Raw genomic sequence first — 21,119 nt, forward strand, 5'->3', positions numbered from 1 at the left:
CTTTCTGGGACAGATATGCCTGCTGGTTTGTTGAGGATTGCTTGCTTCTGGTCTGTGTTATGGAAGCACTGTGACAGAGGGCAGGTGACAAAGCTGAAAAACAGATTTCTCTGAACTCTGAAATAATTTCACTTCTCCAGTAGATACATTAACATATCTGTATTTCTAACTTACTTAAATATTAATATTTGCAGTTAACTATTTTTCATGTTTGTATTTTCAGAAATATTGCAAAACTACTCAATCTATGCTGTTGAAAGCAATAGTTAAAAATAAAGTGTATAATTTTAACAGCTGTAGAGGCTTATCTTTATAAATTTCCTTTGTAATATAAAAAGAATGTATCAAGAAAAAAAGTAGAACTGCATTTGGAAGTCTCTAAAATAAGAAATGAGCCTGTGTTAGAAAATGATTAGTCTGTAACAGTCTTTCCTCTTTTTTATTTTTTATTTTTTATTCCCTTCTAGGACCGGAATAGGCCCTATGACACTTTTAACTTGCACTCTTTGGAAAATTCCTTAATGGATATGATAAGGACTGATCATGAGCCTCTGAAAGGTAAACACTACCCTCCCAGTGGCCCACCAATGAGTTTCGCTGATATAATGTGGAGGAATCATTTTACAGGTTAGGAATATTCATATGTCCGTGCTTGCTTGGTTTTTAAACAAATATCAGCTTTTCAGTATTGCTATAAACTTTGCTAATTAATGAGCTGTCAGCTATGTAATATTTCTGTTTCCCATCTTAGGGTAATTATTGTAGGAAGATGAGGAGAAATGTGTGCTCACTTGGTATAAGTGCACAATCATAATATTATCTAAAAACTGTCATTTCTGAAACTTTGTGCACACCAAATCGCACTGTTCAATTCACAAGATGAGTAGTGCAACCGGAGTCCAATTATGTTAATATCACTGTTGTTTACAGATCATCAACTAATATACAGGGATCTGAAAATGCCGCTGTATCAAGCTTACTCTCTAATATTATTTAAGGATGATTTTAAAAAAGGTATCTTGGTTTGGATTTCAGAACACTAGAAGGTGCCAATAAGTGTTAGGCATTGTTAAGCATTAAGAAATGTTGATTATTTATGCTACTGAACTGTATTTGCTCTACCAGGTGCAGCAGTGGAGATGAAATTATTTCTAGTGTTTAGCTGATATAGAATAGTGAAAGGTTGTAGAAGCATTTCAGTGAATCCTAATTGTCTGTCACAGTTGTCTTCATCTCTCATTGGTTACGTTTCAAAACAGGTGTACATTCTTGATCACAAGCTGCAAATTTCCTTCCTTTGAAGGCTGAAGCTAATAGTAAGCTATGTGCTAGGGTGTATTGAGCTAGAAACAATTCCCAAACTTTAAGATGCTGGAACTGATAGAGAAGAAATTTAATATAACTTTTCACATGCATATACATACTCTTCTGATGTAACAATTACTTCAACCATTCCAAACTCAGTTATGTAGTCTCAGCTCTTTTAACCTGTGCTTTCCTCAATTATTCTGTGCTATGGCCTTTATACTTCTGTCTTTAACTATTACTGAGCTGTCTAAAATGGCATGAAATAGTCACATCTCTATTCTGATTGTATTCCTCAAACATAAGTGTTAATTTGAAACGTATTTAAAAAAAAAAGAAAAGGTTGAGATATCTGCTGTATACACATTCCACAATTGGTATTTTCCAGGTACGTTTTAAAATGAGATTGAGTTGTTCTCAGCAACAACATTACTATGAAATAGATTTGTATGCTATTAGTTTGATTATACTCTAGCTAAACACTGTGTTTTTTAAATTTAATATATATTTAAATATATACATTGAAACTCACTTTTTTAAAGGCTGAATTTCTGTATGATCCTGACAATGAAAAAATCTATTAGAAATTGTATTACTCTAGAAAAAAGACTTCATGCCAGGCTGCTCTTCTATGATTTTATACTTTATTGTTGTCCCTTAACAGCAGTTTTAAAAACATTTCTAGATAAGAATATTAGACAATAAAATAACAATGTTGGGTACAAATATCCAGCCTTGTTGACTCAATCTACCACAAAGCTGAGATAGTTCTTGTAAGTGTTGGTGTTTTGTTGATGCTTCAGTGCATGAGATAACATGAGATTCTTGGCTTTATTAAGCATCTTCTTTCTTTCCAAGAAAATAATCGTTTTACAAATAAATAAATAGATCATGTTTTCACCTCTGTGAGGTGTTGACTTGTACAGGAGGCTGTTCAGTTTCATGAGGTACTTGAAAGCAATAGGAACAGTTTTCCCACCAAAAACAAAAAGCATAAAACAAAGGACTTGAATATTAATTGTAAAGCTTTAGTTGAACTGTTCTATTTGCCAATAGGACTTTTACCTTTCCTCTATGAAGGGTTTCTGTCACTTACTGAATGTCTTCCTGACATATTCAGCTTCCTGACATATTCACCTGCTCAGCCTTTCTTGCCTTGTTACTTAGTGCTCTTCCAGGCCAGTAACTTCTGGAGAATTCTTGTTTACTATTAGATCTGTGATTCCATCTCTGCCCAGCTGTTGTTTTTCCATTGATGTAGTTAATTCTTACCCTTGCTTTCTTTTCTTCCTCCCTCCAAGTACAGGAATAACTTTGCTAACCTCCAGCCTCGGCTTGACCTTGCATGCACTTCCCTCTGCTCCAGTTCTCACACTGTGCAGCACAATTGGCAATATTGTAAGAGTGGCTGTTTCAGGACGTGGTCATTCTACTCTCCCAGAAGTGTTTTCTTCCCCTGTGTTAAGTAGCTCTGCAGTACTACTTTAACTGATTCCTTTTTGTTTAGACACAAAAAGCAAAAACAAATAAACCTGCAGACTTTGATCTATTCCTTGGTTTATTCTCCTACTGAATTTTCATTGCTGCCTTTTCAGTAAAAATTGGTTGACTCTTCCTTGACTCTTCCCCTGTATTTCCAAATTTCTCCTTCTCCACAGACAGTGTTTTCAACCTCCCTTCTCTGTGCCTCCCTCAAATTTCACTTCACCTTGGCTTTATTCTTATATATCCCACTCTCCTCTGGCTCTCCCACTTAACATTATCAGCACATTTTAGTTTGAGAAAGTAAGAGATCAACTTTGCTTGCATTTGCTCATTTCACCACCCATTACCCCATTTTTGTTTGTTTTCACCTCTAAGCTTTCTGAATATTCTGTTTATGTAATTAAGCTTGAATTTTCAGTTCCTCATAGGCATTACTATGTGGATGATTCTTCGCTAAATTAAAACCGCTACCTCTGGAATCTTAGTAATCAGCTCTCAGAGCTAATTCTTCTTTGCTTTGCCTTTTGTCTTTCATAATAAATTGTGTTTTTCCGTTGAAATCTTCCCTTCCTATAAGATCTGTGACTGTGTCCTTTCGTAGGTTTCACAGTGTTTTTTTTGTGTGTAGAATGCAAAGCAGTCACAAAAAAACAAAAACAAAAAACAGAACCACAAACAGTTTAAAACAAACTGGGAAATAATTAGAGATCCTTCTCTCAGATGAATTCTTTAATTGTTCATATTTTGGTAAATGAGCTTTGTTTTCTCATCAATTTTAGCTAACAGGGCTTAAAAGTCAGTTGTCCTTATTAGTTTTAATATTTACTCTTAAAGTTTTTAAATGGAAGAGATGAGATGATAAATAGCAAAAGCCTCTGCCTTGGAAAACATTGGAAGGTTTCATTCTAGCAAAAGCTATGCAGTCTTAGAACCTTCAGTGCATGTTAAAAAGTCAGTGCAGCTATTTCAGGATCATTCCAGTCTGCTGCTGTCAACAAATATCTATTTATAAAAGTATTCTCTATAGTATTTATTAATAAGCAGAATATTGCCTGTGATTTAGCTGAAGTTTTAAGCATTGCTTAGATCACAGCCCCTCTTCGCAAATGTGCCCTCACCCTCCCTTCCCAGCACCGTAACAGACACATGAACCGAAAAACAATTGTTACATAATAAGGGCTTTTGATCAGAATGCTGATGGGAGAGTTAACAGGGCTGAAGAGCAGACTGAGGTTGTTCTCATCTCTTGTTATTTCTGGGCAGATCAGTACAGTACTGCGTGCTCCACTTTGTTCAGCACAGGTAAGGGAGAAGTTCAGGAGTGTGAAAGGAAGTCTGTCCTCTTATTTATAGTAGTGGAAGCTTTGTTGAATTTAAGGTGTATATGCTCAGATTTTTTTAATGTAGGACATTAAAGTCAACAGTTTATTTCAAGGTCACTGAAGCAGGTCATTTTTCTCAAAGCAAGATGCACTTGGCATATGAGGGCATGTGATTTGGTGGCTTTTTTTTAGTGTTGTTTCAACTGTGGAATAAGAGAAATACTGAAGGATTTTAGTGCAGCAGAAATGAAGTGATCCTTGGCCTCACAATATTGAATTACTTGACAGAGTACAAATTCAATCTGATTGGCAGGCTTGCTTGGTCCTCTCCAGCTAGGATCACTTAGTTCTCTTTGGGTGTTTCATTCTGTAAGAGAGATTTGATATCTAATTTAGAGGTTTCTGGACTTAGATAAATTAACAGCTTATCCTTCTATGTTGCAATTTATCTTGAGCCCAGTCTTGGCAGGTTTCCAGCATCAGCTCTTGCTGTTTTTCTGTCTGAAACTGATTCTTCTACCCTCACCCCCTAGCTTTTCCTGCCACACAGGAGTACGCTGCTCTAGGGTCCTCTCATAGTCTGGGAGCTGTGTAAAGACTGCAAACTCTCTAAAAAGAAGTTGCATTTTCTTCCTCTCCCAAGACACTCAGGTAGACTTCCTTACCTGCTTTCCCTGCTGTCAGAACAGTATTCAACTTCTTATTTTCTCTTTCCATCTACACTTGAAAAATCCTTTTCTTATTGCAAAAATGAAGGGAAAATGAGATAAAAAGTACAGCAAAAGGACAGATAAGGTTCCTCTGTTAAAGATACATTACTGCATATGACCAAGGACATCTGGCTTTGTGTCAGTCATGACCCAGCCTATATGGCAGAAGTGAGCAGTATTGTGAGATGTTTTTTCTGAGCTGCTTATTTGTTTTTCTGAGCTATCAATAAAATATGTCATACTCTATGGAAACACAGAGGAGAGGCTTTTATTTTTTACGAAGGAACAACGTATTTGCAATAATACATAACCTGTTGGTATATATATCCTGCTTCTACCTAATACTGTAGAGCAAAAAGGAATTATCAGAATATAAGAAGTTGCTACTTAATAGTGGCTAAAACACTTCTTTCTTACATCAAAGTGTCTCCTATGGTGTAATATGTCACTGTTGCAATATGTTTATCTGTGTCAGACTACTGCATTGCAACACAGACATTCTGGTCTATTAAATATATTTTGATCAGTAGTAACTAGCAGCTGCCTTTGTTCCATTTTTAAATAATTAAAATATTTCATCTGTGTTAGTTCATATGTTATGCACGTGTGCTCCCACAGATCGTGAAGCTGAATCAAAATATGAAATTGAGGAGGGACATCACAGCTGTAAGAAGCATTTCTTTTTAATGTTTACGGATATGGTGGAATAACTGTAATATCTGTCTTTTTTTCCTTTTCAATGGGACAGATTTTTCAATGTGCAGATCTCCAAGTAAGCAAAAATTTGGAGGGTTTTATTAAGTAACAATGTGAGATATCTTCAAGTATGAGTATTTGGAGAGAACACATGTACAAGCAGAATTTCCATAGCAGGCTTTATTGAAACTATTTTTACTGAATATCAAATTGCAGAAGGATGTATAATAAAATACATGCTAGTTATGTGATATTGTTTCGTTAGCACGGACAGCTTCCTGGCTATTGTAGCATTTGTTCTTCTGTGATTGTTTGATGTTGTATATGCAAATATACTGTAGTTCAGAGGCAGAGGTAGCATCTATGCTGAAACACTTCATCTTGATTGTCAGCATTTAATGGTAGCCATACATTTGCACAAGAGAAAACTGAAGTTGCTACCTGTTAATCATTCTAAAAAGAATACCAGGTAATATGAAAGCGAAGTAAAATTTGATATTTCTGCTTACCTTTAACTCAGTGATATTATTGTTAATGAATTTGAAAACAGTATTTTAAGAGTATGTGCGAGCTAGAGAATACCGTTATACATATAGAATGGGCATTTACTTTTCCATCTCAATCTTCAGTTAACTGGAGTGCATGCCAACAGATCTTGTTCTGCTCTAATTATTTATAAGCTTTCTTTAAGCAAAGCAGTAAGTTTGCCACATGACCTGAGAAAAGTGAAGGTGAATGATCATATTTGTGTTTGCAGTTAGCAGCTGAACACAAAGGTCATGCAAATAGAACAGATGTTGTCATCTCAGTCCTGGAAGTGGTGCCATTCAGTCAGAGCTTTTTGCAACACTTTTTTTTTTATATAGAAAAAGTGCAGTGTAATAGCCTTTCTTAAATTCTTGATGCTCATCGAGCACCTTTCTGTCAATGAACATGAAAGCCAGAATTAGCAGACAGATGTTTGCACATCTATTTACGTGTAAAATTAGGCCACCTAAGCTAATCCTTTTAAAGGAAACATACTGTGTTTCTTTTGGCTTTTAATCACTGCTTATTCAAGAAAATCCTCTTTAATCTTTGTTTCAGGACAGAATATGACTATTAAAGGCTACATATTTCTTAGTGCTTACTTCAGTGATTCCATAATCTAACCATGCGTCTTTATTTGCTGCTGGAATCCAGCACGTCCTTGTCATTGACCTGCTGAATCTGGTTTGGGCAGGACTGAGGATGTTGTCCCCTTTAGTTTGTTAATAGAACTGGTGATACAGATATACATTTATTTTTCTTCCCTTTAATTCCATTTTTATGTTGTACTTTGAGAATATAAAACATTTCTCATAAAACATTTCTCCTCTTTCGTTTATTTCTCCACTTCTCTACTTTTTTGAGTATTTTATATGTTTTAATATAGACTGCTGTTTGTAAGGTGGTTGGTTTTATTCCCAGTAGGATGCTCAGTAAGAATTCCAATTTTTGAGTGCACTTCTTGAGCTATGGGTAGAATGGGTGTATATGTGTACTTGTCCTTGTCTGTTCCTCATAGGTAAAGTCAGGTTTCCTTTCATGTTCAATAGATGTTTTCAAACTAACAGTGTTTGTTTGCACCGCTGACCTTAGTGTTTTTCACTTAGGAAGAGTGCATTTCATTGTTGTGTATACATTGTTTTATTTTACAGATATCTCTTCTGATGCTATGTGTGTGACAGTCAGTGGTAGGAAGATAGTATCAGCAAGTTTTACTACTGATAGCTGTATAGCAAGCTTTGTTCCTGATTCATAGCTGTTAATTAGACACTTCTGTTCGCATTGCTACACTATGTATTTATACACGAAAATTATACTGTGTGTGAACACAGTAATTTTTTTTTCTTTTTTGTTCTGGTGAACAGTAGTATTCTTGTTTTGCTGCATATGTTAATGTTTAAAGGATCTCTAATTCTCAAGTGGGTATTTATAATTATGGATGTGAACAAACTGTAGACAGACTTTACAAAGCAAAAGCAAAACTAACAACCAAACCCCTGAATCTTCTTCATGGAGTTATCCTTACAGCTCTCTGTTCAGACCCTTGCTTACATAGTTAATGCTTTAAAAATTGTTCTGGCTGTGTCAGGTGTCTATAGTTTGGAGTGGAGAAGGGAGTGAATGGTCTGAAGTCTACCCAGATTTATGCTCTTGCATATACACTTACACATTTGACTCTTCTTGGACTTCTGTGATTCATGGTTAAGCCAGTTGTGTGTGTACATGCTGGAAATTACTTCGATCCATGTGCATTCAGTGGTGTAATATTTTTTCAGCTGTTTTATGGAATATTGATCTTACTTTGATTTTTGAACTTCTTTGTCTAAACTTTGCTCTACCCTACTTGCTTTCTGTCCTTTCAAATAACTACTGCAGTTCTGTAAAGCCTTATCTTGGCACCAACTTTGAAATCGTATGATAGAAGAGATTAAAACAATAAAAGAGGTATTATTAAGGTAGTTGACCTTTAACCTCATCCTTTGACATTCCCACTGGAGTCTGTAGTCAAAACTTGTGACTGATATCAACAGCGATCTTAAGAAGAAGTTCTTGATGTCAGAGAGTTCAGAACCAGTTAAAAGCCTTTGCTATTTGTTAACAAATCTCATGCCAAGTACCAGTTGTTGAATTTTGTGTAAGTGGCTGATCTTGGCAAAAAACATGAGGTGTAACAGAGCAAGAAGTCGTACTCAATGCATAACTAGTAACTAGCTGTAAACATTGCTTCTTGGAATGTTGTCTATAATATCAAAATGATGAAAGTAGATAACCGTGATCTTAATTCATCACCAAGTCAATGTGCACATCCAATTAGGATTTAAAAACTAAAAAAAAAGCAAAAAAAAAAACCCATAACCACTTTGGAAGAGAAAATGAATGCAATTTAGGAAGTTAAATACTTACAGATATGAAACTTCTTAATCACTGGTGTTTATTTCAGACTCAGAAAAAGAATAAAATGATGGAATCGAAGATCAGATTTACACATAGTTGTAAAGATCATGCTCATGAGCTTGCCTGACTAAGTGTAGTGGATTTTAGAGTTGAGAGTAAGGAAACTTCTGTAGGCAAACTTGTCTATGGACACTGCAAAAAAACAAACAAACAAAAAGAAATAATAGTGGTAAACACCATGCTTGATATCCATGTTTATTACTTGTGGAGCAATATTCTTTCTCAAAACTGTTAATGTAATTCTGAGCTGTCTAGGTAACAAAAAATGTATTACGTGTTTCTGAAAGTTATACTTCTTCAAATTATTGGAAAGATTTTGGAATTGTTTCAACATCATGCTTTTCTGAAGAGAATGGGATGAAGTTAAATGTCAGGGAAGACATTATATACAAAAATATACAAAAATTATTGAAGTTGTGAGCAGAAGATTTAATAAGTTAGATCTGGATCATTTATGTGACACAGCATTATTGCATCCCCTATATAGGAAATTATCAAAATAATGCTTATAGAAGAGTAGTGGAGGAACAAGTTAACTACAGAATCTGAAGCTCATGTACTTAAGTCTGAGTAAATGAAGGCAAACAAAGCATGACTTTGGCACTTCTGCAATGAAATTAATTTGGAACACTTAAAAGAAATTATTTTTAAAAATGGAGAGGCAGCAGTTGTACTCACCAGCTTTAATACATTTCCTTATCTAGAATTAAGTTGTTCTTCAATGAATGCGTATCTACATGTTTAAGGTGATCATTCTAAATTGACTGGAAGCATAGACAGTTCTGAAATGCTTTTGAAAACTAATGCATTAAAATAATAAGATATTGAATGTAAATGTTTGATATGCAGTAGTTTTGTCTACCATAGATGTGGCATCTTCTTATTTCCTGCATAATACAGAAAAGACAAATGCGTGTTATTGAGATGTGCTCTGAGAAAGGATTTGGGCTCTCTGCCATAGTAAGCATATTGGACATGCAGCAGAAAACTTAAGAAGTGCAGCCAGAAAAGTCTTTCTGAATGCTGCCAGGAACAAGAATTAAAGGAATTTATTGACATAGATGACATGCAAAAAATACTAGCCTGAGATAAAAGAATGGTTAAGATCTTATTTATGCTCCAAAATGTTGAAAGAGCAAGAAGTCAACAACTTCTGTACTATTACTACAACTGGACTCAATTATCATTAATATATATTTTAAAATATTTTTTAATTCAAAGGGCTTATATGTAAGAGTGATTGTTACTGAAATTTAACTGCAGTAATAGGAAGTGCAGATATAAAAGTAAGTAATTGAATATATATTAAGCAGATATCTATGAAACCAAGACAGGCAAATTGAAAATGGCAGGTGTACACTGAGTACCAGCAGTAGGGTAGTTGTTATGGAAAGGTCTCCTATTTTTGACTTCAGTGAACTGCTGGAGTCCCTACCTTCTGTGCTCTGTCTTCTCTGCATTTCTGTTTATTTTGCTTCAGATTCTTGAAAAGAAAAAATTTTATCCAAATGCTTATTATGGAAAGTAACATTGGAGATGTGTGCTTATATAGACTTAGAAACTAAGTGCAGATAGTGTAGATGTGCTTTCCTGAAATTGTCTGTTTCCTAATAGTGATTTCTATGTTTAACCCAAATATTTCTTTGAGAGTGTGTTTCTAATTGCATTTCAGTTCTGTTGCACCTTTAGTGCTCTCTTCTAGTTCTTTGGATAATTATGCAATTTTGTAATCTGCACGTGACTTCTTTGCTTCAGACAGTCGGGTGTTAAAAGTGTATCATTAGTATGAAAGGCCATGTATATAGCAGTTACTGTTTCTCTTACGATTGGTGCACTGCCAGTCCATTCTGAATGGTTTTAATACACGCGAGTTTGGACAGTGTTCCATTAATACGTCTCTGTACATTTGTACTAGGGGTCCTTTGAAGATGCACAGAATTATCCCCGCTATTGCTTAGCTCAGTATGTGAACATGCCCTTCTGCTTGTGCTGCTCTGTATTTTCTGCTCCTCCTAAAAGATAGCTGACAAGAACAGTTTAAAAATAGCAGGCCAAGGGCAGGTGACAAAATGTCATGCAAGCAGCACCTGGTCCAGTGACTGCCTGGAGGGAAGAAAAAACCAAGCCCAGATGTCACAGATACGATCCTATTTCTGAAGCTGGGAAAACAGCAGAATTTCAGCTTCAGCAAGGGAAGATTGAGAGCGTTATGCATTTAAATTCTACTCCCTTTTTTTTTTTTTAATAGCAGTCCTCTTTATTTCATTACAAGTCCTAATTAAAAAGTGTAGATCATTATGTACACCTTTTCTCTTAATAAAAATATACTTCTAACCTTATGCTCATTCAGTATGCTGTTTAGCAAAAGGAATTACTCTAGCAAGATTTCTGAAGTATTTTAGCACGAGCTTATACTAACTGAACTAGCAGCAGCTTTAATGTTTCTGCAGTGCCAGATTAATGTGAAAATATATTGTGAACTATAGAAGATTAGGTCTGTAATGAGAAAATCTGAAGTAGTTAATGAAGGCCTCTTTAAGAAGCTTTGCTCAAGGAGCTGGAAAGGAAAACAGGAATTTTATTTTCCTCCCTTTTCTCCCACTCCTTTCTGCAGGTGCCATTTCCTTCACTATGCTTTTATTGAGCAGGACTTTTTTTTGTGAAAGAACAAGAAAAGGATAACATGAAGAAGATTTATTTTCTTAAACTGCTTGTGACTCTAGTTTCAGAACTGAACTGAAACTTTGTGTTACATCTGTCCAGAAAGAGTATTAATTACAACACAGCAGTCTATGTGACTTGAAATAGAAGGCATTAACATACTGATATGAGCTAAAAATGTTGGAGAAGATTGGCCTTAGCTCTGTTTTGTCAAAGTGTATTTGTTAGAACTTGGTTTTGTAGTAGAACAGTTTGCACTAGAGGAACTTCCTGGTTTGTATTGGTGCTTTAGTTAGGTTTTAAACTCTCATATTTGAGTGCCAATCTAGTGACTAAATGTAAGCCTTCCTAAACATAACCACAAATGTAAAGATACACAGAGTATGTAAAATGGATTGCAATGCTTCTAGGTAACTGATGTCTATAATGGAAATATTTTTTAAATGACAGCAATAACCTTTTAAATCCTATTCCAACCATTGACTAAATCAGTTATATTTTTGTTTTATTTGGGGAGGGTTCTGTTACGAAGTTTCTTCAGGGTATGTTTTTAATGCTTCAGCTCAATTAAGATTAGACTTAGTTTCTAGTACTACTTAAATGAGCTAATTTGATTAATGTTCTTTCTTTGATAGTAAGAATAGATTTTTGTGAGCTAATTCTCCTCTAAAACAAAATAAATATCTGAATTGTATCCCATCCCGTTCCTATAGTCAAAGAAAATCTTCTTAAGCTGATCTTTAAACTGTTAAAATTAGTGCTATTTTGCCTCTCTCTATCTTCTGGGACTGTCACCAGCAGAGTACATTTGAATTTCATGATGAGTCTGCTTATGTCATGGCCCCATGTTATGGGTCAAAAATAAATGTTTTTCAAAGTACAGGTGAGTTTCTGTACTCCACCAGAACAAAGCTTTATCCAACACAGCATCCTATCTTATACAGTGAGCAATACCAGATTGCAGCATAAGCACTCGTAGCCCCAGTGATCTGCTCCTGGTATCATAGGTAGTATGGAAAACTGTGGTTTAGTCTTACTGATGAGTGTTTACATAATGCTTTTCTCATTTGAAGCCTGTAATAAACTGCACCAAGTAGAAGGCTGAGCATTGAGACCTTATTTTGAAAGAGTAAATATAATCCTTACTTAGTACCAATAAAGGAGTGTGTTAAAGAAATACTTATCTTGCTGCTCTGTGAGTTCTCTGTATTTTAAGAACATGACATTGATGGTACTACTGAGTTAAATATCCTAAAATTGCATTCTTGAGGGGTTATCTGCACTAGATGGAGGCTTTGGCTACCCTGAATGTTCACCCCCTTTCAGCAATTTTTCTTTTTAATAAATTGTATTCAGTTTTTAAATAAAACATTAAAAATAGCTTTTATTTATATTACAGGGCGTATGGGAATAAACTTCCATCATCCAGGAACAGATAATATTATGGCCCTTAACAGTAAGTACATAATATGTAAAATCTAATATTGCTATGTTGAATATTCTCTCTTACTTTTATTGTGTACAGTAGCTGTCACAGCTAAATATCTGTAGCCTGAATGCAAGATACATTGTATGGGAAATTTTTGTCATATATGGAAATCTGCAACAAACACATCCACAGAAATGGTCATTAAACTTCTTGGAAAGTAATACTTTTGCTTAGGATGTTGTATTAGTGATGGGCATTAGGATTAATTTACTAATTTTTTCTTTCTGCTTTTTTGCTGTCTGTAAAAATCATATAGTGTAATATTGACAGCTGCAGATTTTTAGTCTTTGCATATATTAATAATAATTATGTGAATAATGGAAAATTTGTAACAGAAAAAGGGCAAGTGTTTTAAGCTTTTGACTCACTAGAGTGACAGCCTTCAGAATCTGTAAGTCTACTTGTGTTCACATTTAGTTCTACATATTTAAGGATGAGATGTTCTTTTGCTAGTTTCTCTAGTCTCAGTTAGAATATATGCCTCATTTTGGTACGGGCACATATTACAAGAAATCAAGTAATTAACTGGGAGAAATGCTTCACATAATTAAGGATATGACTGAAGGGGAAAGCTGGCTGTGTGTGGGTGCAAGTCCTATACATCCCAGTGTTGTTTTGACAGGAACTGTGGTCTCAGAATGCATTTGTTCTAATGAGGGCATTTCAGTTGCCAATTGCAATAGTAATATAATTGTGAAGGTGGGAGGCTGCGATTGAATTTTGAGTTACTTTCATTTTAAAACCAAAACCAAACGTGTTTGCTGTGTAACACACGGAAGCATTTCTTGTAGAGCTGGGATTTTTGAAAAACATGTATGGAAAATGCCATACAAAGCACTGTTTTTGGCCTTACTGAGAGTGCAGAAGCTGTGAAACCTATTTATTTTTGTTCTTTAATCTTTGGACAGTTGAGAATAAAATCAGATTTTCAAGTACATAAGCTTAAAAATTCTGTTTGTGATTTTACTCTTCTTTTCTATGCACTAAAACTAAGAAATTTAGAACTACTTAACCCCTGTGTGATCCATTATCTTTGCCATGGGGAAATAAGCTAAGAAAAGTTAGACCAAGAAGAAATTTGCCTTCCTCTGCTGGAAGAATATTGATCTGGATTTAAAAAAAATAAATCTTGAAATGTTTTATTCCAGGAAATTTAGCATCTTGCATAACTTCTTTAAATTGTAAACTGTAAAAATCATATAGTGTAATATAAATAAAACTTCTAATGTCTGCCCACAATATTTCTGAAGCTGGATGCCAACTTAGGCTCGTGCCAACAGCAGTGCAAAATTCTCCTCTCCCTTACAGTGCATTGGGTATTTTAAGGCGTGGATACCTCTTTACCTTCTTCCCATCCTTTATAGCAATTCTTAGCTACTGATTACGCTTCTGCATGTCATTGTTGAAGGAGGCTGTTTGGTTTGAGGTAATGTGCAACTTGCTGCTTAAAGGACCTTAAAATCTCAGCCCCTTAGTTATCAGGGCTTAGTACAGAGCATATTGCCACAAAGTTGCTCATCCCTGTGCAAAATAAATTGTCATCTTGAAGCATCTTGTTCTGAAATAATAAAATTGCTTGGATAGAAGGATTTCTTGTAAGTACATAATTACTATGAATTTACTGACATTAATGGCTTGTATGCAGACAAGTTGTACATGGGTACAGGGCAGAGGTGCGTGATGCTCTTAATGGAAGTCAGACTTTCATGGAGGAATGTGCTGTTCACATATTTGGACAGATCTGAGCATAATCCTAAAGACTTCAGGAAAAGTGAGATGAAAATGTTTAGATTTGGGAACATTATACAAAGGGGAAAAGCTGCTTTTTATATGCTATCTCCTCAGATAACTTACTGATTTCAAATCAGATTGTCTTTGCAAATATTACATCACTCTGTCCCTTACTACTACTGCAACAAAGAGTGTTTTTGTTTACTAGTGTATGGTTACTTTCAAACAGTTGAATTGAAATTATTTCTTCAATCTGTTCATTAATTTTCTAATAATGTTATTGATCCTGAGCTAAACACTCAGTAGAAGAACGTCTATGAACTTTCATCTACAGCACTTTCTTAAATACAATCGATAGTGTAATTTCTAGGGGAAATGGAGCATAAATGAAATTACTGATCTTATTTGAATAAATACACATCTGAACTTAGAGAAAGCAACTACTTGATACGACCTTGATACTTCTTATTAGATATTTGCAATCCTAGTTAAAAATTATCTTAATAGTGCAAAGTAAGAATTGAAGGTAAATTAATCTGCTTGGCCAAAATGAACAGAAAGGTGTCCTCTGTCCCCTTCTCTTGCTGGTATTCATCCTGTTTTCAGTCATACCTTTCTGCAGCCATTGCTCTAATGGGAACACTGGGATTGGGCGTTCTTTGGAATTAACACGTGCTCCTTTTGATTTTAGCTGTACTTGGACTGAACAGTCAGCAAAGGGACAGAGTTACCTGTCAGTAGGGTGTGAGCTGTCCTTAGTGCTCCTTGTGAGCTCTGGAAAGACAAGGAAGTTCAGCGGGAGGGAAGTAGACAAGGTGAAAAAAGGAGCTGTGTGCATTCTTTAACTCCTTGTCTTCATTAAAGAAATACTGTATTGCTGAGATACAAAGCTACCTTTGTAAAATGAATTTAGACTAAAGGTAATTGAAAAACAAACAAACAACAAAAAACAAACCAAAGCCCATCAACCTGAGAAGCAGCCAACACCCTACCACTCATTCCCTCAATAAATAAACAAACTCATCTCTGAAGTGCTGGGATTTTGTTTCTCCTAAAGCTCCTATGCGCAGGGACTGCTGCTGGGCTTCAAATGTTCCATCTGGTACCACTGTTCATTCTTGTCTCATCTAAAAATGCATCGTCTGTGAGGTCTGGTACTGTTTACTTGTGATCTGACTGTCTTTTCTTTACTGTCCTTTAGTTCTATTTGTCTCTAATAAAAGAGTTACAAAATAGATTTAGGTGAGTTTTTAGGGCATATTTTTAGGTGTATGTACAGAGTTTTTGATTTATTAGGATGAATAATAATTTTGGGGGGGGGAAATCTTCAATCCATGACAGACAATGGGAGTTAAGCAATCTATTTTCATGCTTCTGGTGTCTTTTCACAATTGTCTTGTCTCCTTAAGAGCTATTGTTTTGCTTTTTGTGTGTTCTGATGTACTGCATTCCAGCATGTCGTGTTTAGATATAACAAACTTGCTGTGTCAGTGACATACATACACCTTGAAATGAACTCTTCTGAATAGGAAGTTTATTTATTTTTCTCTTGCAAAATCTTTAGTTGACAGTTTACTTGGTAATATGTATACATTTTTGGTAGTGATAATATTCTTGGAAAATATGTAGCTAACTTCTATGAGGCATCAGGCTGTCCTGATAATTTGATGTCTATTGGAATTCTCTGACCTCAAGCCTGATTGCCACATCAAGCTGCAACCAATTACTGACTCATTAGCATATGAGAAATAAGATGGAACAAAAGACACTGAGAGAGCTACATCAGGTCTGGTTTTACAAACCTGATTAATATAAGAGATCAGAATTGATTTAATGGGAGGGGAAAATGAATGATGGAAAGTGTGACACAGCACAGGCAGCAGTGCTGTGATTCCCAGAGTGTGTGACTGTCACTTTACACATAACCTTGGTACGGTTTTCAGAATCAGCTGTACAAACAGTTAGGTTTGATGCTGCCCTAGAGGCTGTAAGAAAGACTAGTTCTATATGTATCAAAGTTCATGCTATACTTCTTTAATTAAAAAAAAAAAAAAGAGAAAAAAGGCAGGGAGAGAGAAGGCATTTTTTTATTCCCTTCCCTTCTGTTTTTTATATATATCTGCATTTTCTGGGATCTCATTTGAGATTTGCTAAGAGCACTATCGCATACCAGTGATTGCCAAAATATCTTTGTAACAGAGGAAGGTTTCTTTCCTTTTTTCCTTTTACTTCCACTTGCTAGCTCTGTACTACCTTCTTATTTTTTCTCACTCTTTTCTTGCATCTAAACCTCACCGGTGTGAGGTTTTCTTTCAATTGTGTGATCCTCTCTATTTTGGGCGAGTGCCATCTGTTTCTGCAGCATTTTATGATCAAGAATTGACAAGTTTTTTCATAAGCATTATATATGGTGATAGAAGGCTGCAGTCCAGAACTCTGTTTGGTGAATTTTAAGCAATGTGAAGGAAGTTTCCATCAGCTTGGCTGTTAGAAATGTGAACTTTATCATTAGTTTACTTTTGAAATGAAAACAAAGAAGTGAAAATAGAAGTCTTCTCTCCTGCACACATGCCTGTCTACTAACTGTGCTTGAGGAAGAAAGACCTAAACTGTTTAAACAGTAGGTTTTTTCTGCCACAATAAGTTTTAAGTATCAAATGCAGTTCATTTCTGATCAAGTATTTGAGATCCAGTGTGTGGGCTTTACCTGAATTCAGCTTGTATATGGACTGTGTGATTCTGAAGGTGGGATTTAATGGCATGTATATGCTAATACACTTTAGCAGAGAGATTGTTGTAACAATCATTTGCAGTGTGTCATTGGAAAGAAGTGGACCAGAAGGGACTGTCATACCACTATACTGTCACAACACCAGTCTGCACATCCAGCTCTCTATCAGTGGAAACTAAGAACTATCTTTTGAACCACTCTCAAGTGAATAAAAGTTCATCTCAATTCCAAAATCTTAATTACTTGCACCGTATTTTTTTCTTTCAAAGATCTCCTTAAAAGGAGTGGAAGATGGAGATCTTGTTCTTTTTGAACAGCTTTTACAGCCAAAGAAAGTAGAAAAAAGAATTGTTTTCTTAAAGAAGCTGGTCATCATTCAGCTCTTCAACAATGAAACATGCAGAAGTAAAAATAATTTTAAATACTACCCCTGAAAAAATGGGGAGAGTAGTCTGAGAATGACAGTTTAATATATAGAAAACTTTCTTTGTAAGCATATGAAGCACAGTAGAAATGTATGGCAAGGAAGCCAACAGTTAATACAGTGAACACAGTTGAATAGTTTGATCTCAAATATAGTTCTTATTTTTCCATACTTTTGTGCACATACTTAACTGAGTTTTGTCAGATGGTGTTCGTTTGTCAGCTTGCTGCTTATGTAGTTAAAATCTGGACATGTCATCAATGCATAGTATTTTATATTCACTAAATTAATGCTGTTTTCATTAAACATTGGCCTCATCTTATATGCAAAATTTTCTTGTCAATCTCGACCCCTATTTTAGGTCTTAAAAATGTTGAAGTAATTCTAAACTACATTTCTGTGTATATAATATTATTTCTTTGATTGCTTCAATTTAAGTTACTCAATGTTTCAGCTTTAGCTGAGAGCTTTCATAGGCTTCCATCTGTACAGAAACTCAGTTTTTCAGTAGAACCTGCCTTGCCTAGCTCTTATTCAGAGATTTGTTTTTTCACGTGTTAACTACAGTTTATTGAATAACCTTCAGCATTCAGACAGAACAGGGTGGATTGACTAAGTGAACAATGGAAACTTCTAGCTTGTCTTGTTGGAATTGCAATGATGATTTTTTTTTTCACAGTGGTAATTTGAGACAGGTTGGTGAATAGTAGACACTTTAAAAGTCAGAATACATGTAAATAAATGTTATGTATGTTATAGCAAATAAACTGACTTAAAGAATTTTTTAAAAAGAAATGCAGAATTTGTGGTGAGCCTCTGTTGAAATCTGTGAAAAAGATCTTTCACAGCTTGTCAGTTTTATATTGCTGATTTAAAAGACAAGCTGACAAATTGATTTGGCAAGACTATCTCTTCTATGAGCCTACTGGAAGTACTTTGTCTTGCCTGTAGGTTTAAGTTACCAGTTTTTTTAGTGAGGTTTTGATGCATTTGAAAAGGTTCTCCAGAAGGCTCTTTCTCACCCGTTGTTAATATGGCCATAATGAAGCTGCTGAATGCTTTTAATCTGCTTGATGTAGGTGAAAAACTAATTTAGTTTTTATTGGGACAATTTTGTTATGATAGAGATGGTGACATAAACATGTTACTAGTAAATATCAGTTCCTAAGTCATAGGAATTGAACTTGTAGCTGAATGTCCTCTCCAACATTTGAAGCTCATGATTTCATGATGTCTGGAAATAACAGATATTAGTCAAGGAAGGTGTTCTGGTTTTGCCAGCCTTTATTAACTTTAAAGGCTTGGTTCATAGGGATATTGAAATGTAAGTTAGTGTTGTCTTTGTGTACTGATGTATTATGTCAGCATTTAATTGAATCAGGTCAAATGGTACATGTTTCTAGGTTGAACTTCCACACAGACATCACTGGTGTTTATTTTCACCAGGTGCTGATGATTTTTTTCTGGTATTGTACAGCTGAATTGTGCTGTGGCTAGTGCCTAGTACCATCATCATAAGGGTAGGTCAAGATCAGTTAGCAGTGTGATTTGAGACCACAGTGGTAAATAGTTAAGAACCCAAATGCATGAATATTTTTTCATGTAAAATTCTTAATGTTTCTCTCATACATGGGAATAAATTAAAACAGTAAGAGCATGTATCTTTGGGTTTTGGAAACCTTCCCTACTCTTTTGGGTAATGTTAATTAGCCTAATAATGAACATCGGTTTCACTTCTGTTTCTGTTTTCTTTATTCCTTTTGAGAGGTTAGATTTTTATTTATTTGGTTCTTGTTAACTGTGCTCCTTCCTTATTTCATGTTAACTCAATTGCTAACTATTAGAATATAATATTCTGTGTATCTTAGAACAATTCTTTCTTACAGTCTGTCTCTGCTGTGGCTGTACTGAATTACCAAGAGGCTGAAGAGGCTGAAACACTTGAGTTTGGTTAGGGGAGTGTGGAGGGTGAATGCAACAGAGCCTTACAAAAATCACAAAGGTGGCAGATAAGGGGAACGTAGAAGTGCCATTCGTCATGTCCTACAGGACTAGGGCTAGCACACTTGGTAAAACTTCTAGTAGGTTCATTCAAAACCCACAAACAGTGCTGCTGTATTGCTGGAACTTGCTGCCACGGAAACTTTGGGAAGCAGATAATATCAACAGGTTCAAAAAGGCATTAGAGAAATGGTAAACAAAGTACTTCTAAGAAGGTATTAGAAGCAGGCAGGAGGGTGCCTCAAAACCTTTGTAACTTGTTTGCTTTGAATGCCAATGAAACAAGAGAAGAATATACAGTGGCTGGTCTAATGCACTCTTTGTAGTGTCACTGTGGAAAACAGAATGCTCATCTGGGTGCATCGATGATCTTGGCTCGTAGGGCATTGCATGTCAGCTCTCATAGGTGTTCTAGCTGAGCTGTGTGATTTTTGTTGGTGCTCTAATGTGCACCAGGTAATGAGTAGTCGATGAGAATGGTTTAGTCAATCCTTTATTTTCTATAGCTTTCTCTCTTGGTTTCATCTCACAAATGAATTGCAGAACACCTGCCTTACTAAAAATAATTCTCAGAAACCATTTGTGCAATTCTGGTATTTGTTTACATGACTTGCTTTTATCACACAAAAATACACAGTGTCCTTTTTTATATTGGAACCTTCCAAGGTAAACAACAGGACAAACCCTAACTTATTCCCAGCATAAGAAGTGAACAGAAGAGTGAGGGGGGTTTTCTTGTTGGTATGTGGTATGAAATGTCCTGTTGGTTATGTTCTTGGTTTTCAGAATGAATGTTAAATGAGCAAGAATAATTTTAAACACGGTAACTTCCCTCATCCTTGTCCCTTTTCTTCTCTTGCCAACCTTACTGTGCTGTGGATGTCCAGCCTGCTGCCTTCCCCAGGCTGTAGGCAGGGGCTCTTGGGTCACTGCCTTTTGCTCAGTCCTTGAGGGCCATCTGTGGATGTGCTTCAGTTTGTCATGCACCATGCAAACCACATTGTCTCCAGAGTTCTGTGGCTCTTCATCTCATTTTGCAAAGGCGTTCTTAATACCAACAGTGGTTTCTTATTAGCTCCCAAATATCTTCATTCAAGATTAACTTCTAAATTTTATTTTCCAAAATATTTACTCAAACCAGAGGTGTTATGAAACTCATCCTATGAACCATTACTTCTGTTAATTCTATTGTGCTCTGAACTTGGTTATAACCAAAATTGATATTTTTAAATTGTCTTCAATTACACATCCTTATTTTGCATCCTGTGTAAATGAAAAAGGAATGGATGTGTTGACATCCCTAAGTTGCCTGGCTGAGTAACTCGGCTTTTCCTGGAAAAAGCAATTTTGAAACTCTTCTTCATTACAGGCCTCAAATGATTATTATTATGCGGTTCCTCTAATGAAACAGTCGAGTAATTGCTTTTCTGACACCTAAGTGCTGGGACGGTGAGGAGAGATGAAGCAGTTGTGTATTTTCCAAGGCTGCATTTCTTCAGGGCTTGAGGCAGTAACTGCTTGTGGAAGACTTCACTGGCAGGGCCCTGGGATGCATGGGGTGACAGCTGTGGGCCCACTCAGC

At 35.6% G+C, this 21,119-nt stretch overlaps 1 protein-coding gene across 3 annotated transcripts in view; it reads left to right on the forward strand.

The window, feature by feature from the left end:
• The window catches only part of CPEB3 (cytoplasmic polyadenylation element binding protein 3), a 77,054-nt gene that overhangs the window by 23,004 nt on the left and 32,931 nt on the right, over positions 1 to 21,119 (forward strand). For 2 of the 3 annotated variants that reach the window (XM_065746730.1, XM_065746729.1), the window contains exons 3-4: positions 468 to 627; positions 12,561 to 12,617. In XM_065746730.1, coding sequence (XP_065602802.1) covers positions 468 to 627; positions 12,561 to 12,617 — 217 coding nt within the window. The remainder of the gene's footprint in view (positions 1 to 467; positions 628 to 12,560; positions 12,618 to 21,119) is intronic. The other variant, XM_065746731.1, reaches the window with a different exon arrangement.

This window comes from Cyrtonyx montezumae, unplaced genomic scaffold (genome assembly GCF_038088225.1).
Source record: "Cyrtonyx montezumae isolate F1298 unplaced genomic scaffold, pur_monq_1.0 scaffold_4, whole genome shotgun sequence".
NCBI lineage: Eukaryota > Metazoa > Chordata > Aves > Galliformes > Odontophoridae > Cyrtonyx > Cyrtonyx montezumae.